The following is an 18,786-nucleotide window of genomic DNA, read 5'->3' on the forward strand; positions in this document are numbered from 1 at the left end:
AAAGGTGAGTGGAACCTCGTCCATGTTGGTGATGTGCTCTGGCCGGATCTGCTTTTCAGTGATCTTCTTTTTGCAGTATGCACGGAAAGTGACCAGCTTTTCTTGGTAATCTTTTGGCAGTTGCTGCGAGACGGTAGTTCGTGTGCGGATGGAGAGATTACCTCTTTTCATAAAATGAAAGCACCAAGAAGGACCGCCTCGAAATTCATCGATGTTCATGTCCCGTGCTAGCGCTGTTGCCTTCATTCGAATAGTGACTGTAGAGACGCTTCTACTTGCTGCTCTCTGTTCAACAACCCACTGTTCGAGTTCGTCCTCTAATTGTGGCCATCTCGCTTTGTTCCCTCGGAAACTCTGTTTAGTCTTTTTTACTTGGCGCAGGTCATTTTCTTGCTTCCTCCACTTCCGTACCATTGATTCATTAATGTTGAATTCTCTCACCGCTGCTCTATTCCCATATTCTACTGCGTGACTGACAGCCTTGAGCTTGAACTCTGCGTCGTAAGCGTGTCTCTTGACAGGTGCCATTTTGGGGTCTTTATACGGACACAAGTGGTGTGCAACTGTTAGTAAGCACAGTACCGGTGTTTACTGACTACGGTAGCCGCAATGCTGTACGGATCAACCAATTAACCAATTGATCCATATATAAGGCGCTCCGCATTATAAGGCGCACTGTCGTTTTTTGAGAAAATGAAAGGCTTTTATGTGCGCCTTATAGTGCGGAAAATACGGTAAATGATATTTAAAACTCACTCTGGGATCTGTGGTCCCATCCCCCAACAAGGGCATGAAGGATCTTTAAATAACATGACTATGATCAGATATGTTGGTTTTATTGCTGTTAAAAATGTGATCACATGGTCCAGACAGAGAAGACAGAAACAGACTTTAAAACAAACTTTTCTGCATTAATCATAAATGAACGGATCTATAAATGAACATGCACCCCAGAAAATTGTGTGAATGATTTACTGTTTTGTGTAGTGTCGTTTAATTCTATTAATTTTAATTTGATACTGTGGATTTTGATAGAACCAACGGTCAATGTAACCTCACCTATACAATGTTTGGTCTCTATAAACTGGTACTTTGAAGATTGAAATGATTGTGTATATGATATGTTGATAGCTGCGCAACATATTAGTATTACAAAAATCTTTCATAGTTTCTTCATTAGCAACCCATCCAGCGTGAACATGCAAATGAGCATGCTTGAAATAAAGACCCATAGATCAAATTCTCCCACCTGAAACTTCCACCTTTCTTATTGGCCGAGCCAACCCTGAGAGGTGGGACCTTTCTCAGGCTTTAAATTGCATCTACACAAGCCCTTTCCTCTCTTGGCTTCTCGGTACGTTTGCGGTGCTGTGCTGTCCTGCGTGACCTTAGCAGACCTCAGGGCCTACAGGCCACAACCTGCAATCCAGCCATGAGAACAGAGTCGAACTAACCACGCATGTTCATCATATCTTCTTCATCCAATGGAGAAGAAAACGATTGCAACTTCAACATTTGACACTCACATCAACAACTTCAATTTTCAACAACTTCAAGAATTGTGTCCACTGCAAAGGCCATGCAAGTATGCTTTTAAGAAGGTGCTTTGAAAATGATAATATTGATGGTTCTTTTCATAGTTAAATGCATCTTTTCCATAGTTCCATGTCCTGTCTCCGGTTTCATTGTCACTTCAACCATCTACCTATGAATGCATGAATGAATGTGTAATTGTTTGTATGTTAGTTATGTTTTCGTGTTTTTTGTTAATAAAACTTGTGCACAATATGTATTTGGTTCTGATTCTCTGTTTGCATACAAAGTTTATTTTACCTATCTTATCTTACCTTATCTTGACCCTGTTACATGCTCTAAGCACTGTACAGGCTAAGAAATAATTATTTTTCAGTGGCCATGAAAGAAAACATTTTTCTTAGAATAAATGAATAATCAAGAGTTCGTTGGACGAACTGATTAATTTATTGTAATGTTAATTTAGCTACCTCAAGTTAATCCAATTAATTGACCCAAATATTCATAATTAATAAGTTATGAGTTATTAATATTTCCCCTTTGAACTGACTCGTTACAGTAGTTTCCTTAGGCATGTTACACATGCGGCCACTACAACACTGGTTAAAGGCCCGTGTCCCTCCTCGAGCGCGGCCTCATTATTCTCAGGGTGGCCCACTGCTGCACCAGAGCCATGGTCCCCTGCAAAAATGCCCCGTCTGTATCAGATGGGAGTGGAACTGGGCTCAGTTTCCAGAAGGAAAGTAGTTGTGACAGACTCCACCAAGACTGGTTGGGACGCCCTGTGCGACGGCAAAAGAGAGCCAATGTCTGGCTGGCACATAAACTGCCTGAAAATGTTGGCAGTCCTTCTCACCTTCAGGGCTCCATGTCCTGGTCAACATGACAGTTATACATAAATACAGCTATATAAATCACTGGGGGTGGGGGGTCCTCAGGTCCGGTCTGCTGAAAAGACTGGCGCGTCACCGCATCTTGTAGGCACAGGACAATCTCCACCCAGTGAGAGCGATACACGTGCAGATAGTCTGCCCTGTAACGGACCACCTCTCTTTAAAACTCACACCTCCAAAAGAAGTTCCACAAACAAGGAACTAGGCTGGCTTGGAGATAAGCCTGCAAAGACAATTGCCAGGTACCATTTGTGGAAGGGAATAATAATGACATTAGCATGTTATTGATCACAGACTGATCACATAACCATTTGCCCATGTTCACCCCAGTCCCTCAGTCCTGAGACCAAGGTGTGAATGAACACTGACTCTCAGACTCAACAAAGTTGAGCCATGTGGCTCAACGGTTTGGCCATGTGGCTTGAAGCCATAAAGGATGGATTTTCTATGCAAAATGGACACACAATGGACAAAATGAAGTAAATCTTCTTCATATCTATTTAAAGAACTGTATTTACTTAATGTAAATGTACTTAATGTACTTGTGTTTTACTCATGTTTGGTGTGAGTACATGGCTTGTGATTTGTTTTACTGGCCATGTGCTTGTGTTTTAATCATGTTTGGTGTGAGCACATGGCTTGTCATACATTGTTTCCTTGTGCCATGTGCTCTCCTGTCGATTGTCTAACCCTGCCCATCTTGTTACCTGATTAGTGGTTAATTTGCCCCACCTGCCTTCCCTCATTACCCTCTTTTGTTTGCTTCCCTATTTATTCTCCTTGTGTTTGCTGACCCGTCGTATAAGGTACCCTCATGTTTCCTGTTCCTGCCAAGTCCAGTTCTTGTAAAGTCTTGCTGTATGTCTTGTTCCCCCCACAGGGTCATTTTTATTTGTTTGTTTGTTTTTTGTTGTTGTTTTTTTATGCTTAATAAAAGCCCATCACTCTGCATTTGAGTCCTCGCTACTTTCATCAACCCACATCTTGACATACTTATGCCGGGCGTACACCAAAGGATTTTCTCAGTCCCAGACTAAAGACCGGCAGTCTTTAGGAATCTTACTGGAGTCTCGACGCGTTCCCGTCGTCTCGATAGTTAAATGTGAGGTGATAATCTGCAGTCGGCGACCCGATTTATGCCAGTCTTTCTCTAGTCTTTCATATCAAACATGTTTGATATTATCGCAAGTCTTCAGTCTGAGACTAAAAACTGTGAACCCAAGTCTTTAGATGTGAGCTGATAATCTTATAAAGTCTTTTCTAAATCTTTTCAAAGTCTTTAAGTGTACAGAAAGCATTACTCTAAAACAAAGAGTTGTTCTGGTTCTGGTTCAAGTTTCCAGTTCTAAGATCTGGTAACCTCTAAGTGCAACTCTATCTAGTTGAAGTTGCTCTCTCAAGACTCTGAAGCTCTAAAAAGAGAAACAAAGAAGTTCTGCAAGGAGTGAATTTGGGAAGTTTGAAAACCGAGACAACAACCACAAGCTCAGCGCCCCCATTTTCAAGATCTTCTGCACCAACTTTAGAATCTTCTCTTCAGAGATCCAGATCTGCGTGTTCCAGATTTCCCAGATCTTCTGTATGAACTTTAGAATCTTCTCTTCAGGGATCCTTTATCTCCGTGATCCAGATTATAAGGATAATCTGCACTTGGGGTGTAACGGTTCTCTGTAAAAAAAATTTAACCGTACTCCAGCAACAGTTCGGGATGCACTTGGCCCGTGGTTGATCTCAAAACTGATGACGCATCTATAATCTGGTTTGTTGAAAATAACGCGTAAAACAGAGGGTTCCACTGCCGATAAATTCACTTGCTCGCTTCCCAAATAATACATTACAACAGCGATAGTAAAAAAAGGGTGAACAAACCGGTTATTCTTTGTAAACTCTGTTCAATGCGATTGACAAATGCTCGAACATGACCAGTCATTTACGCCATCATCACCACCCGGGAGTTGATAGCTTGTGAGTGCAGGCGAGACCTGAACCGCACACGTTACTATCGGTTTAAAACTAAACTCATTTAAGCTTTGCCAGTGTAAACATTCAAGAGCAAGATGCAAAAGAAAATTTGCACGCTGTGAGAAGATTTGTTTGTGTGTGTTTGTGGCCTACTCATCTCAGACAGCACGCAAATATTGAGTTCTCTTTCAAGTCTTGTACTTGAATGGACAAATTCACACAAAAAGTATGTCAGCATGTCCGTCTTAATGAGTATCCTAGCAGACATACTGTTATGCCTTAAGTGAAATATACGGTCAAGAAAGACAACTTACAGTATCAGTGTAGGCCTACTGAATCAGCTCTGAATTTAATAGCTTTTGTAACTTTTATTAGGACTAATCTTTAATTTATACAGTCAAATATGCAATGTTATTTTACATTTGATTATTTTATTCAATTTCTGTACCTGAAAACGTCCCGGGTTACGCATGTAACCCTAGTTCCCCGAAGGGACGGACGCTGCGTGTAATCGCAGTGGGAACGCCCCCCAGCGTAGCGCGTCTGAAGCATGAATGAAATCAGTCAATGGAGCGTCACAGCGGGTGACGTCACCGACCAGGAAGCTATAAATATCCCCTGAATACACAAGCCACCAGCTTCTAATGTTACTGAAGCAAGCGATCCAAGGGGATGCCGAGAGTATGGCAGGACACGCAGCGTCCGTCCCTTCGGGGAACTAGGGTTACATACGTAACCCGGGACGTTCCCCTTCAGGGACTACCGCTGCGTGTAATCGCAGTGGGAACGCAATACCCACATCCCCATACGACCAAATCCCCGTCGTGTGTCATAAGGAGACACAAGCCGACGAGAGAACCTGAGCCCCGGGAGTGGAGCTAAGGTCAAGGGAATAAAATCTGACGAAAGTGTGCGGTGAGGACCAGCCTGCCGCATCACAAACGTCCTGAAGAGAAGCTCCTGAAAGAAGAGCTGTAGAAGCAGCCATACTCCGGGTGGAATGAGCCCTTACAGCCAAAGGTGAAGGCTGATGGGCCGAACCGTAAGCAAGCGAGATGGCCTCGACCACCCACTTGCTCATCCTTTGCTTAGATGCTGGACACCCCTTCTTAGGTGACCCAAAACAGACAAACAATTGTTCTGATTTCCTCCACAGGGCAGCTCTGTGGACATACGCATCTAAAGCCCTAACAGGACACAGCAAATTAAGTTTCTCCTGGTCTGACGTCAAAAAAGGCGGAGGACAGAAAGCCTGCAGAACTATAGGTCTAACCGAAGTGGTTGGTACCTTAGGAACATACCCTGGTCTCGGACAGAGAAAAGCTTTTACCATACCAGGAGCAAATTCCAGGCACGAGGGAGCCACCGAAAGTGCTTGAATATCTCCAATTCTTTTTAGAGACGAGATAGCAAGAAGAAGGATAGTCTTTAGTGTAAGGAACTTTTCCGAAACTTCCTCGATGGGCTCGAAAGGAGCTAGGGAGAGACCTTCCAAGACGATGGCCAGATCCCAAGCTGGTACCCTCGTGCGGACTGCAGGCCTCAGCCTCAAGGCGCCACGAAGGAAGCGAGATACAAGTGGGTGTCTCCCGAGAGAACCTCCACTCGAAGGGTCGTGGTAAGCAGCTAAGGCCGCCACATACACCTTCAGTGTGGAGTGAGATAACCCTGTGGAGAGCCGGTCCTGCAGGAAATCCAGCACTGTACCAACCGGGCAGTTAACTGGGTCCTGCTGGCGCTCTCCACACCAAGAGGTGAAAAGTTTCCACCTCGCGGCATATAACTTCCTTGTGGCGGGAGCTCTGGATTGGAGGATGGTCTCAACGACCTCAGTCGAGAGACCAGAATCTATGAGCTGGGCCCCCTCAGAGGCCAAGCCCACAGCCTCCATAGTTCTGGGCGGGGGTGAAAGATCGACCCACTCGCCTGAGAGAGTAGATCTCTCCTGATCGGTATCTCTAGGGGAGAGCCGTCGAGGAGAGACACTAGGTCCGCAAACCATACTCGGGCCGGCCAGAACGGGGCTATTAGCAGAAGACTGAGCCCGTCCCGGCGAACCCTCTCCAGAACTCCCGGGAGCAGAGCGATCGGGGGAAAAGCGTACAGACGTGACCTCGGCCACGGATGTACCATCGCGTCCAACCCCAGTGGGGCTGGCAGGCTGAGAGAGAACCACAGTGGACAATGTGATGTCTCTCTGGAAGCAAATAGATCTACCTCGGCACGACCGAAATGTTCCCATAGGAGCTCCACCACCTCGGGGTGAAGACTCCATTCCCCGGGCCTCGGCCCCTGCCTCGACAGGATGTCTGCCTCCTGATTTAAGTACCCTGGGAGATAAATAGCTCTCAAAGAAAGAATTCTCCCCTGGGACCATAGGAGAATCTGACGGGCCAGTTTGTAAAGTGGGTGAGAACGCAGACCCCCCTGATGGTTGATATAAGAGACCACCGATGTGTTGTCTGTTTGAACAAGAACATGGTGGCCCCTTAGGTCTGGGAGGAAGTGTTTCATAGCCTGAAACACTGCCAACATCTCTAGACAATTTATGTGCCATAGACGGTGATGGTCCCCCCACAGACCCCGAGCTGGGCGACCACTCATGATCGCCCCCAACACCGGGCCTTGGGACAGAAACCGAGGATCTTTCCACATAACCAGGGCGCGAAGACATCTTCGCGAACTCATGATCATGCGAAACGGATTTCCCCTCGGGGAGAATCCCCTGGTTCTGAGCCACCACTGTAACGGTCTCATGTGCAGGAGGCCAAAAGGTATCACGTTGGACGCAGCTGCCATGAGACCTAACAGTCTCTGGAACTGTTTTACAGTGGACGACTGGCCTAGCTTGACCTGATCTACTGCGGCGAGAATCGAAGCAACACGAGCAGGTGACAACTGTGCCTGCATCGTCGTCGAATCCCACACTACACCGAGAAAAGTGGTTCTCTGTAATGGAGAAAGAACACTCTTCTTGGCGTTGAGCCTCAACCCCAACCTCTTGATGTGAGCAAGAACGACATCTCGGTGCCGAACCGCCTGCTGTTCTGATTGAGCTAGAATTAACCAATCGTCTATATAGTTCAGAATACGAATGCCCTGCAGCCTCAGCGGGGCTATAGCTGCATCCATACACTTCGTGAACGTGCGGGGTGACAGTGCTAGGCCAAACGGAAGAACCCGATATTGGTACGCTTCGCCCCCGAAAGCGAACCTCAGGAACTTCCTGTGTTGAGGGAGGATGGATACATGGAAGTAGGCGTCCTTTAGGTCTATCGTGACAAACCAGTCCTCGGATCTGATTTGTGACACGATCTGTTTGAGAGTGAGCATCTTGAATTTGAGCTTCCCTACAGTGCGATTTAAGAGACGCAGATCTAGAATGGGACGCAGCCCTCCATCTTTTTTCGGAACGATGAAGTAACGGCTGTAGTATCCTAACTCCCTGCTGGGCGGAGGAACCCGTTCTATAGCCCCTTTGTGCAGCAGAGTTTCTACCTCCTGCTCTAATACCAGAGCCTGCTCGGGGCCCACCACCGTGGGCAGAACCCCTCTGAACCGAGGTGGACGCGTTCTGAACTGAATAGCGTACCCGTTCTTTATAATATTCAGGACCCACTGAGAAACATTGGGAACCATTTCCCATTCCGCCAGGAACTCTACTAAGGGAACCAGCCTCTCGAGGCTGGCCTCTGGATGAACATCCCGAGTGACAGACACAGCGCCCTGTAACATACTGGCAGGAAACAGCTGGTCTGAGCACTCCACAACCCTCCTCGGAGGGGGCGAGCGTCCCTCGGGAAATCGCTCGCCGAGTCTCTCTACGCCCTGTATAGGCAGGGTTAGTAGAACAGACCCCTGAGGGCATCGAGAAAGACAGGGCGCCGTGTTTTTGAGCGGCGAACTCAAGTCTTTCCCGATGGGGACCACCCTCAGAGTCCTGACGTTCAGCCCGTCAGGACTTTTTCGACGCAGCCTTCCTGGCGACAATGACTGACCTCAGATCAGTCCTGCCCCGAGAAGGCCGCGCCGGAGAGCGCCCCGCCTCGTCCCTCCAGTTTGTCTGCGGGGGGGCACGAGACGCGACACTCCGCTTCTGCTGTGCTCTTTTAGAAGACGAACTCGACGGCTGGGACTGCCCTCGCGCAGCAGCCCCAGTGACGCGCACTTTGAGAGGGATAAACTTATGAAAAGCAGCCGCCTGTTTTTTCTCTTCCTGGAACCTCTCAGTGACAGAGTGAAGAGCGTCACCGAAGAGGCCCGCAGGCGAAACAGGAGCATTTAATAGGAGAGATTTATCTTTTTCTTTCATAGAGGTTTGACTCAACCATAAATGCCTTTCTGTGGCCACCATGGCTGCCATAGACCGGCCAACAGATTTAGCTGTTTCCCTGGTGGCCCGGAGAGTGAGATCAGCAGTCTGCCTGAGCTCATTGATCATATCTGCCGAAATTTCTCCCCCCTCACACACATCTTTGAGCAGGTCAGCCTGATAAGCCTGCATAATGGCCATTGTATGCAAACATGCAGCCGCCTGCCCAGCCGCCGAGTAAGCCTTCCCCACCAGCACAGAAGTATTTTTCAGTGGTCTAGAAGGAAGAGCCGGTGCTTTAAGCGAAGATGCCGAGGCAGGAGAGAGATAGCTCGCGAGCGTCTCCTCCGCCTTCGGCATCGTCACATATCCAGCAGACTTTGCACCAAAAATATTACCATAAGCATTGGATTGATTGGTATATATTCTGCTCGAAACCGGTCTAACCCAGGTCTTTGAAACCTCAGCATGAAGGTCTGGGAAGAATGGTAAGCACCGGCGAGAAGGCTGAGGACGTGCAGAGAGAAATCTATCATCTAGTTTGCTTTTATTTCTAGATTCTTGTTTATCAGTTGGCCATTCAATACTGAGTTTTTCAACAGCCCGAGATAACACATCCATTAAACCTTCTTCAGCAGTATAATGAAGTGAGCTAGTTTCCTCTGATGCCAAACTTTCGACATCCAGATCCTCAGAACTGGATAATCTAAGTTCCACATCATCGCGTGCCTCCACCCGGGCAGAAGTAACCGCCGCAGCGCGTGCTTCCAGAGCCGGGTGAGAGGCACTGGATCCCGCCGGAGAAAGCTGAGATAGGGCGGGGCCCGTCTGAGTGAGACGGTGAGATCCATCTGCGAACCCCAAGTCAAGCGCCGCCGCTCTGCCTCAACAGAAGCGGGACCCGAGCCCTGGGGAGCTCGCAACAAACCACTCTCCTCAAAGAGCGATCACCGCGAGCGCAGAGTTCTCAAAGGAAAACGCTCGCAATGCTCACAATCGACTCCCTCGAGAGCCGACTGGGCATGCTGAACTCCCAAACAAGCTACACATAACTCGTGAGAATCCCTACCCGTGATGTAACGTGTACAGGGGGGAACACACTTTCTATACTGCTCGCTCATTTTGGTTTTTTATATATATATATATATATATAGTGAAAACTCCTGACAAAATCAGACAAACACAATCGAAAGATATCAGACACACACAGAGCGCTGCTGAAGTAACAGAAGCTGGTGGCTTGTGTATTCAGGGGATATTTATAGCTTCCTGGTCGGTGACGTCACCCGCTGTGACGCTCCATTGACTGATTTCATTCATGCTTCAGACGCGCTACGCTGGGGGGCGTTCCCACTGCGATTACACGCAGCGGTAGTCCCTGAAGGGGAACTGTTAGACCTACCTGAAAAGCATAGTTTATTTTATCTTTGCTCTATTGTATTTATTTGTGCTTTTGCTTGTGGTTAGATTATTTGTTCTTATTTTCTTTATTTTATTCGACAGTAGTCTTTTTTTCCCTGAACATAGCACATACCGAACCATACCGAAACCGTGACTCTAAAACCGTGATACAAACCGAACCGTGAGCTATTTGAACCGTTGGACCCCTAACCTGCAAACACGTTAAAACCTTAAACTTCACCGATCCTTCATCTGCTTGTGCCAGAATAAGGACCTTCTCTGTGCTCCAGGAGTTCAACGTTCACAAGTACTTGGCGTTCAAGGCTGTGAAACGGATTCCAACTCCTTTCATCCCACTGCAACGCAGCCCAGCTCAGCAAGTGGAAGACGTTGGCACTGACTCAGCACTCAGATTTTGCATAGCTGATGTTAGTTAATAACAAATAATCTCTTGATTTATTTGTTGAATTCAGAATAAGGTTTACCTACTTCCAGAGGAACTAGTTTATCTTTCCATAAGATAACTTGTAACTGCCATAGTAACATCCAACTCAGTCACTTGGACTTATCAATCTGTTTTGCACTTTATCCATTCAGTCGTTTTTAGATACTTTTGTCAATCCTTTTGTTAATAAAATCCTTTTAATACACTTGTGTCTTCCTTGTGTTTATAATACAGTAGGATGCACTACAAGTTAACGATATCTCACAAATCCTTAAGACTGGTCAGATAACGAACTTCGTCCAATTTATAGAATTCTAATTCAGTCAACAATCTTCCATGATTGTTCTTTACTGTCAAAGTGGAATTCCTTGGCTGGTGCCCTCTAATATAGGAAGGAATCATCTGAGACTCTCACACTCATCTTAGGTGATGTGTGATCAAAAACTCAATATTAATAATAATACAAATTATTAATATTTAAAACCATAAAACATTACACCAAATAAAAAAAAACATATTAGAAGGCTACAGTACAAAATGCAGCCATGAGAGTGCTCACCTCGACTCGACTAGTGCTCACCTCCCTGTCTCCATGATCTTCACTGATTACCTGTTACATCATGTATTAATTTTAAGGTATTTATGTTAACCTTTAAGGCTTTAAATGGTCTTGCACCTCTACAGTATATCTATCAGGCCTACTCCACCTATACCTGCCAACCCGCTCTCTTAGATCATCTGAACTTGACCTATTGTTAGTTCCTAGATTCCGGCTGTCTAGGTGTACAATATTTTTGTGTTATTGCTCCCAAGCTCTGGAATTCATTACCGTCTCTCTTTGTAATATCTCAATTACCTCCTCTATCTGCCTTTTAGTCTCAACTTAAAACATATTTGTTTGAAATGTGTTTTCAATTAATTGTATTTGATATTTTTGTGTTTATTTTTTAATATATTTTTGTGTTGTTTGTTGTAAATGTTCTTCAACTACCTTTGTTAAGCGACCTTGGGCTTGTGGAAAGGTGCTATACAAATAAAACTTCTTCTTCTAATTCTTCTTCAATTAAATCACATTTCTAGCCCGATTCTGATGCTCAGTTTGAATTTCAGCAGATTGTCTTTACAATGTTTACATGCCTAAATGCATCGAGTTGCTGCCATGGGATTGGCTGATTAGATATTTGCATTAATGAGAATAAATAGGTGTACCTAATAAAGTGGCTGGTGAGTTTGTTTTACACAACTGAAACCACAATGGCATTGTCATGCGTGTTCATTTGTTAAACTGGTCTTACCGATCAATATGTTTGGTAGTAAAGACACTAATGAGCCACTGCAGATCCAGAGTCTTGAACGGAATCAGCACCAGATGGGTGGAGTTGTCCATGTCCACAGCGCTCTCGGGGTAGATAAAACGGTGAGTGGTCTTAAACCCCACATCCCTCTCAAAACCCTCTGTTGGGCCCTTGTTAATCCTGAAAAAAAGCAAATATCATTTCATTTCATTTATTTATAAAGCACAGATAAACACAACAGAAGTTGACCACTGTGCTGTACAAATGGAGAAGTATAAAACAAACAACACAATACAACAATAACAGACAATAAAACACTAGGTTAGGGTTTAGAGAAACCAACGTCATGAATGAAATGCAAGAGTAAAAAGATAAGACTGTAGCTTAGATTTAAATTCATGTACAGACGTTGCAGACCTCACAGATAAAGGAAGACTGTTCCATATCCTAGGACCGGCCACTGAAAAAGCACGATCACCTCGCAACTTCAATCTTGATCTTGGATATGACATTATAATGCTGTCTGAGGATCGCACGCATCTTGTTGACTTTTTCACATTTGTTGACTTTTTCACAAGATCTGACAGATAGGATGGTGCAAGACCAGTCAAAGCCTTAAAAACCAGCAATAAAATTTTAAGGGGAAAAAAATAGTATTAATTAAGGGTTTAATTAGGTTGATTTAAAATGTAAAATTTAATTTAGATTTAAAAAAAAGTAGTACTATGTTTTTTCCTAAATTTTCCTATTAGTAGTATTAGTATTTAACACTCATTTTTATTTGTATTCAATGACTTGCATAAAATATATGTGTATTATTTTTCAGATGCACACACACACACACACACGCACACACACACACGCACACGCACACACACACACACACACACACACACACACACACAACAACAACAACAACAACTTTTTAAAGCAAATAGCAAAGAAATCGTGCACGCATCAGCTGTGGAAATAAAGAAAAGGTTATGAATCTAGTTTTTAAATAATTCAATGCAAATTAACATATACAAGAACAATACAACAAATTTCAGAGGTTGAATCATCAGCTTTATTACCTTACTTTTTTGTGAAATCTGTGGGTTGACATTACAGTAGTTATTCAATACAGGTTTTTGGAAGAATATTAAAAAAAACTGTTTAAGGGCCCTTTCACACCTACCTTGTTTGGTCCAGATTTTCTGACTTTTCAGTTTGATCAAAATCAAAATTACAGGTGTGAAACCTCCCCCGGACCACGGTCATAGCTGTCAACCCTCCCGTTTTTTCCGGGTTTCTCACGTATTTTAGCTCTTTTCCCGCTGTCTTCCCGTTTTAGTATTTTCCCGTAAAATATCCCGTATTTTTACGCTCTGATTGTGTGAGACGTACAAGCTCGGGCAGATTCGGCTTGAAGTCGTTCATCCTTGGATGCGGCGCCGTGCGCGCTGTTACAAAAAAAGCCGTGCACACAGCAAAGCGAAATGGGGTCTTGCGGGTCTTGCGCACCCAACACATCATTTTTGCCGCGCTCGTACAGACGCGTCGAGTATAAACCATGCTATAAACAAAGCTTGACCCTAACTCCGTGTCAGCGTGCGCTCTGATCGGTACAGACATCTCCCGAATCATCTCCTGCAGGAGCCTCCGAACTTCCGAAGCACCACTAACTCCGCCTCCGTTTCCCTCGTAAGCTGATATTAGTAGTTAAACATTCTCTATGATAAAACATTTTTTGTAAAAAATATTTTAATAAAACGGTTTTGGCGGTTATAGAGTTCTAATTACGGTGTTCAACTATAACCGTCGGTCTCACGGTTACGGTCACACCCCTAACACACACACAGACACACTCCTTCTCTCTCTCTCTCTCTCTCTCTCTCTCTCTCTCTCTCACACACACACACACACACACTCTTTCTCTCTCTCTCATATATACACACACACGTCTCTCTCTCACACTATATGTAGGCCTATGTAGTTATAAACTATTTAGACTGTTAATGATTAGTGCTTTTTAAAAAAAAAAGTTTGTGGGTAAGAATCGTGTAAAAAAATCCCTTATTTTGGGGATGGATTCCGGGAAATCTCCCTTATTTTCAATGTTCAATGTTGACAGCTATGACCACGGTCCGGACCAAACAGATAAAATTTGGTCCGATGAAAGGAGGTAGTCTCGATCCGGATCAAACTGAACAAAGGTTTGGTTAGTTTCTAGTGTGAACATTTTTTTTCTGTTTGGTTCGGACTTTTACAGCATTTACAGGAAGTTCCAGTGGTTCTCGCAGGATTGCTTGCAGTCTTCTCCTCCTTTCCTGCCGGCGACGATAAAATGTTCGCACAATGAGGACGTTCATTTGGCGAATATGAACTAGCCTCGAGTATAGTTGGTGCTGCAGGCAGTATGCCGTAATAATATCAGTATTGGCAATGATATGCATCTGTTCATTCATTCTTGTCAAAGTTTTTTTTTTATACTTTTTTTTAATTATAAATATTAACCCTTTCACACGTAAGTTTAAAATATTCTAACTGACTCCCCAGCGTGAGTTTTTCAAGGCGACCGTTATTTAGAACTTGTCACTTTAATGTTTCCATGGTGACGCGTCATTGCTTGTCACGTGACACAGCGCAACCACAACACAGCGCTGAATGAATGATGATCTGCTTTTATGTCATTTTCCCTTTTTTATTAAAAATATTCACAAATTTGTTAGCTATAGCATGAAACACTGATATTCCTATTGTCAAATACTGTATGTGCAAGTGGATGTGTTTTGTTGTTTAAACACCTTTATTTATAACGATCGCGTTAGTTGAGCTGTATGCGCGATGGGCGGCGCCATGTTAGTTTGTTTCACAGTTCAGAGAATCGGATCTGTTGGATTTACAACACGTCAATTCCTCCACTTCTCACGAAATACATGACAGTAAGTGGCCGGTGAACTGAGAAAAGAATAGGGTAAAATGTAAAGCTATTTACACAATGTGTATCTGATATGAATAAAACATTTCGTCTTATTATAATGGAAAGGATTATTATTGCCGCTTCCACCGCCATGGCCGTCCGAAGGGTATTCGCCGTGGCCTGAACTGCCTGGTCCACCCTGGCCGCCTAAACCCGCCTGCACTGCCTGCTCCGCCCTGGCCGCCTGCACTGCCTGCTCCGCCCTGGCCGCCTGCACTGCCTGCTCCGCCCTGGCCGCCTGCACAGCCTGCTCCGCCCTGGCCGCCTGCACAGCCTGCTCCGCCCTGGCCGCCTGCTCCGCCCTGGCCGCCTGCACTGCCTTCTCCACCCTGGGCGCCTGCACTGCCTTCTCCGCCCTGGCCGCCTGCACTGCCTGCTCCGCCCTGGCCGCCTGCACTGTACCGTTCGATCATGAATAACTAAAGTAGACAACATGTCTGCAGCCAAAATGAATAAAAGAGGGGATAAGGGGCAGCCCTGTCTTATTCCACGACTAATAGGAAATATTTGTGAAGTACCGTAAGGAAGAGAAATGGAACTGTTCATATCTTTATAAATAATTTTTTATAATATTGACAAAGTGCTAAAGCTTTAAATAATAAACATATGTTCTAACGTATCGAAGGCTTTCTTAAAGTCTAAGAAAACAATGAATCCATCATCCTTTATCAAATGATTGTATTTAACCATATCCATTACTAGTCTGACATTTTTATGAATAGATCTTCCTTTAAGGAATCCCGATTGAACCTCATTAATTACCCCATTAAGGCCCTCTTTCAATCGACTGACAAGAACATGTGTAAAAATTTTATAATCATTGTTAAACAAAGTGAATGGGCGGAGATTATCTAAATATCTATGATCTTTATCTGGTTTGGGGATTAATATAATCAAGCCTTGACTCATTTTCTGGGGCCCAAAGATCCATCTTCAATAGATTCAATAAGTATATTAAACAGTTACATTTTCAAATCATTCCAAAACAAATTATAAAAATTTCCTGTAAGACCTTCGGGACCAGGGGATTTATTTGACTTAAGTTTCTGAACTGCTAAATCACGTGGAATAAAATTAATAATATTTTCAAAGAAGTTATCACACTCTTTTGGAGAAAAAATAGAGAAATAAAAGTCACTGTAGAAATTATGAATTTCTTTGCTTATTATTGTAGGATCAGTATTTTCAATATTATTCACCATTAGGGAAATAATACTGTTTTTAGACTGGCATCTTCTTTCTAATCTACAAAAATAGGACATGCGTTCCTCTCCCTCCTCTATCCATTTGGTCTTTGAGTGAATGTATGCACCTTTAGCTTTTTTAATGTATAAGTTATCCAATTGTGTTTGAAGAGAAATAAAATTACTTTCTTCTGCGCTACTCAGTGCACTTTTATTGCAGTACTTATTAATCTCAAATATAATCTTGTTTTCATGTTGTCTTCTTATTTTGGCAGTACTATAGTTTATAGAAAACGTCTCAGTTACGTATGTAACCCTCGTTCCCTGAGTAGGGAACGGAGACGTTACGTCGGATGACGACGAATGGGGTTTCGCTTAGAAAGCCTATCAACTTCGAGTATTACAAAACGAGCCAATGGCAAAGAAATGCCATGGGTCTGCAGAATTTGCATGGCGTAACTCCGCCCCACCTCGTGGGTATAAAAGGAGGACGCCGGCAACAGGCAGATATGTTTCTTCGCTGAGGAGCCAAGACTGAGCTCAGGCGATCCCCGCGGTACAGCGGAAAGTGGCAGGCAGACGTAACGTCTCCGTTCCCTACTCAGGGAACGAGGGTTACATACGTAACCGAGACGTTCCCTTTCGTTGTCACTCCGAGTTACGTCGGATGACGACGAATGGGGTTACCAGTCTAATCACGCCACCTTCTCAGCTGTCTTCCAGTGCCCTGCGTAAATCTGAGATCCCTGTCGTGAGACTGGCACGGACGAAGGACTCCTATTTAGCACAGGAATACCAAGGTACACTGGGGAGCATATCCCAAGTTCAGGGAAAATATGCAATTACTGCCAACCCAGAGGGGGGGACTTAGAGAATACACATGTGACCCGAAGGAGACATGGAGAACACTGGGGTGTCCAGCCGCAGGTGGAATATTTCAACCCCAGGGGTGGCAAGGAGGCTTGCCAAGGGAAAGACACATGCTCGGGAGGCTTACAGTGGAAATACACATGTGGGGGTCGCTCAGGGGAGGGACCATGCACACGGGAGGCACCTAGCCGACGCACAGGCAATAGACACTGGCGCCAACGTCAGGAGTGCTGGAGGAACTCAGGGCTTTTCGGGGAAGCTCACCTGAGGAGAATATCGCACGTATCCAGTCCGTGGAGTGGAATGGCGAGCAAGCGAAGACACCTGAGCGGGTCCAGTACTAGCTGGTTGAAGCGAGTACATGAGAGGACACTGGCTCCACTCGGAGATTGTAGAATCTGGCGAATGTGTTAGGTGTCGCCCAGCCTGCAGCTCTGCAGATGTCTGTTAGCGAGGCGCCATGCGCTAGAGCCCAAGAGGATGCCACACTCCGGGTGGAGTGGGCAGTCACACCAAGGGGGCACGGTCGACCTTGCTGCTGGTATGCCAAGGCAATGGCGTCCACTATCCAGTGAGACAACCTTTGCTTGGAGAGAGCCTTTCCCTTCAGCTTCCCACCATAACAGACAAAGAGCTGGTCTGAGGTCCTGAAACACTGCGTCCTGTCTACATAGGCGCGGAGGGCGCGTACTGGACAGAGCAGTGCCAAGGCTGGGTCTGCCTCCTCCGGGGGCAGCGCTTGCAGGTTCACCACCTGGTCCCGGAAGGGAGTGGTAGGAACCTTGGGCACATATCCAGGCCGGGGTCTCAGGATCATGTGAGAGTAAGCCGGCCCAAATTCCAGGCACGCTTCGTCAATGGAGAATGCATGCAAGTCCCCCACCCTCTTGATGGAGGCCAATGCAACCAGGAGCGCTGTCTTCATAGACAGGAACTTAAGCTCCACTGATTGCAAAGGCTCAAAGGGAGCACTCCGCAGGGCAGTTAGAATCACTGAGAGGTCCCAAGAGGGGACGAGAGGAGGGCGAGGAGGATTCAGCCTTCCAACAGACTTACCTTCGACTGGGTCATGGTGTGCGGCAATAGCGGCAACATAGACTTTCAGGGTGGAGGGAGACAGCCTTCGCTCCAGCCTATCTTGAAGGAAGGAAAGCACGAAACTAATCGAACATCTCCGGGGGTCTTCTTGAAGAGAAGAGCACCAGTTGACGAAGAGGTTCCACTTCAACGCGTAATTCGACATACAACACAGCAAAATGGACATGAGTTTATATTTTCCACAACACTTTAATGTATTCAACTAAACTTGTTTTTTGTAATGACAACCTTGACTGGTCTTAATAGATTAATAGATTCCTTGGTTCATGCTGAGAACATAGAATATAAACCGAATATAGTAGAAACCTGCTTTTTCAAACTCCTAGATTGTTTGTCCGATTTTCACAAAATTTTAGTCAGGATAACATAAAACTAACTTGTTTTTGCATACCGCATCGTAAAATCCGATGGCATTATGCCAATCTGCATCTCATGCTGTATCTCTGAAAAGATTTAACATTTTGACACAAAACTTGTCATGTGTAACTGTCACCCAACACTGACCACATCAAATCAATTTGATGTCAGTGTCACCTATTGTTCAAAACTAATAACCAGTTGTGTCACATTACAAGTGATTGTATTTATGGGCTAAAATGTCTTTACTTTTTGCAGTTGGTCTGATGATTGCTGCCTTGATTTTTAGCTCCTCATTAATTGCTGTATGCAGCTGTATTTTATCTAATTTTTAACATGTTTTAACTTCGTCACCTTTATTTATATAACCGTGTCAATGTTGCAAGCTACAGTATATATTTCAGCAGCTCTGCAGAAAACAGTGGTGTCATCATCCAGCTCAATTCAGTTCAAGTTTTTGTTCTCATCCATTAG

General features: G+C 44.8%; 1 protein-coding gene across 1 annotated transcript in view; it reads right to left on the bottom strand.

Moving 5' to 3' along the window:
- Positions 1–12,381, bottom strand: part of LOC143701493 (CMP-N-acetylneuraminate-beta-galactosamide-alpha-2,3-sialyltransferase 1-like) — a 142,296-nt gene extending 129,915 nt beyond the window's left edge. The window contains exons 1-2 of the mRNA XM_077194822.1: positions 12,320–12,381; positions 11,842–12,021 (exon numbers count right to left, since the gene is read on the bottom strand). Of these exons, the coding sequence (XP_077050937.1) occupies positions 11,842–12,021; positions 12,320–12,381 (242 nt within the window). The remainder of the gene's footprint in view (positions 1–11,841; positions 12,022–12,319) is intronic.
- Between the last annotated feature and the right edge of the window lie 6,405 nt (positions 12,382–18,786).

The sequence above is a fragment of the Siphateles boraxobius genome, unplaced genomic scaffold, assembly GCF_051911475.1.
Source record: "Siphateles boraxobius isolate OS27281-9 unplaced genomic scaffold, OSU_SipBor_1 33, whole genome shotgun sequence".
NCBI lineage: Eukaryota > Metazoa > Chordata > Actinopteri > Cypriniformes > Leuciscidae > Siphateles > Siphateles boraxobius.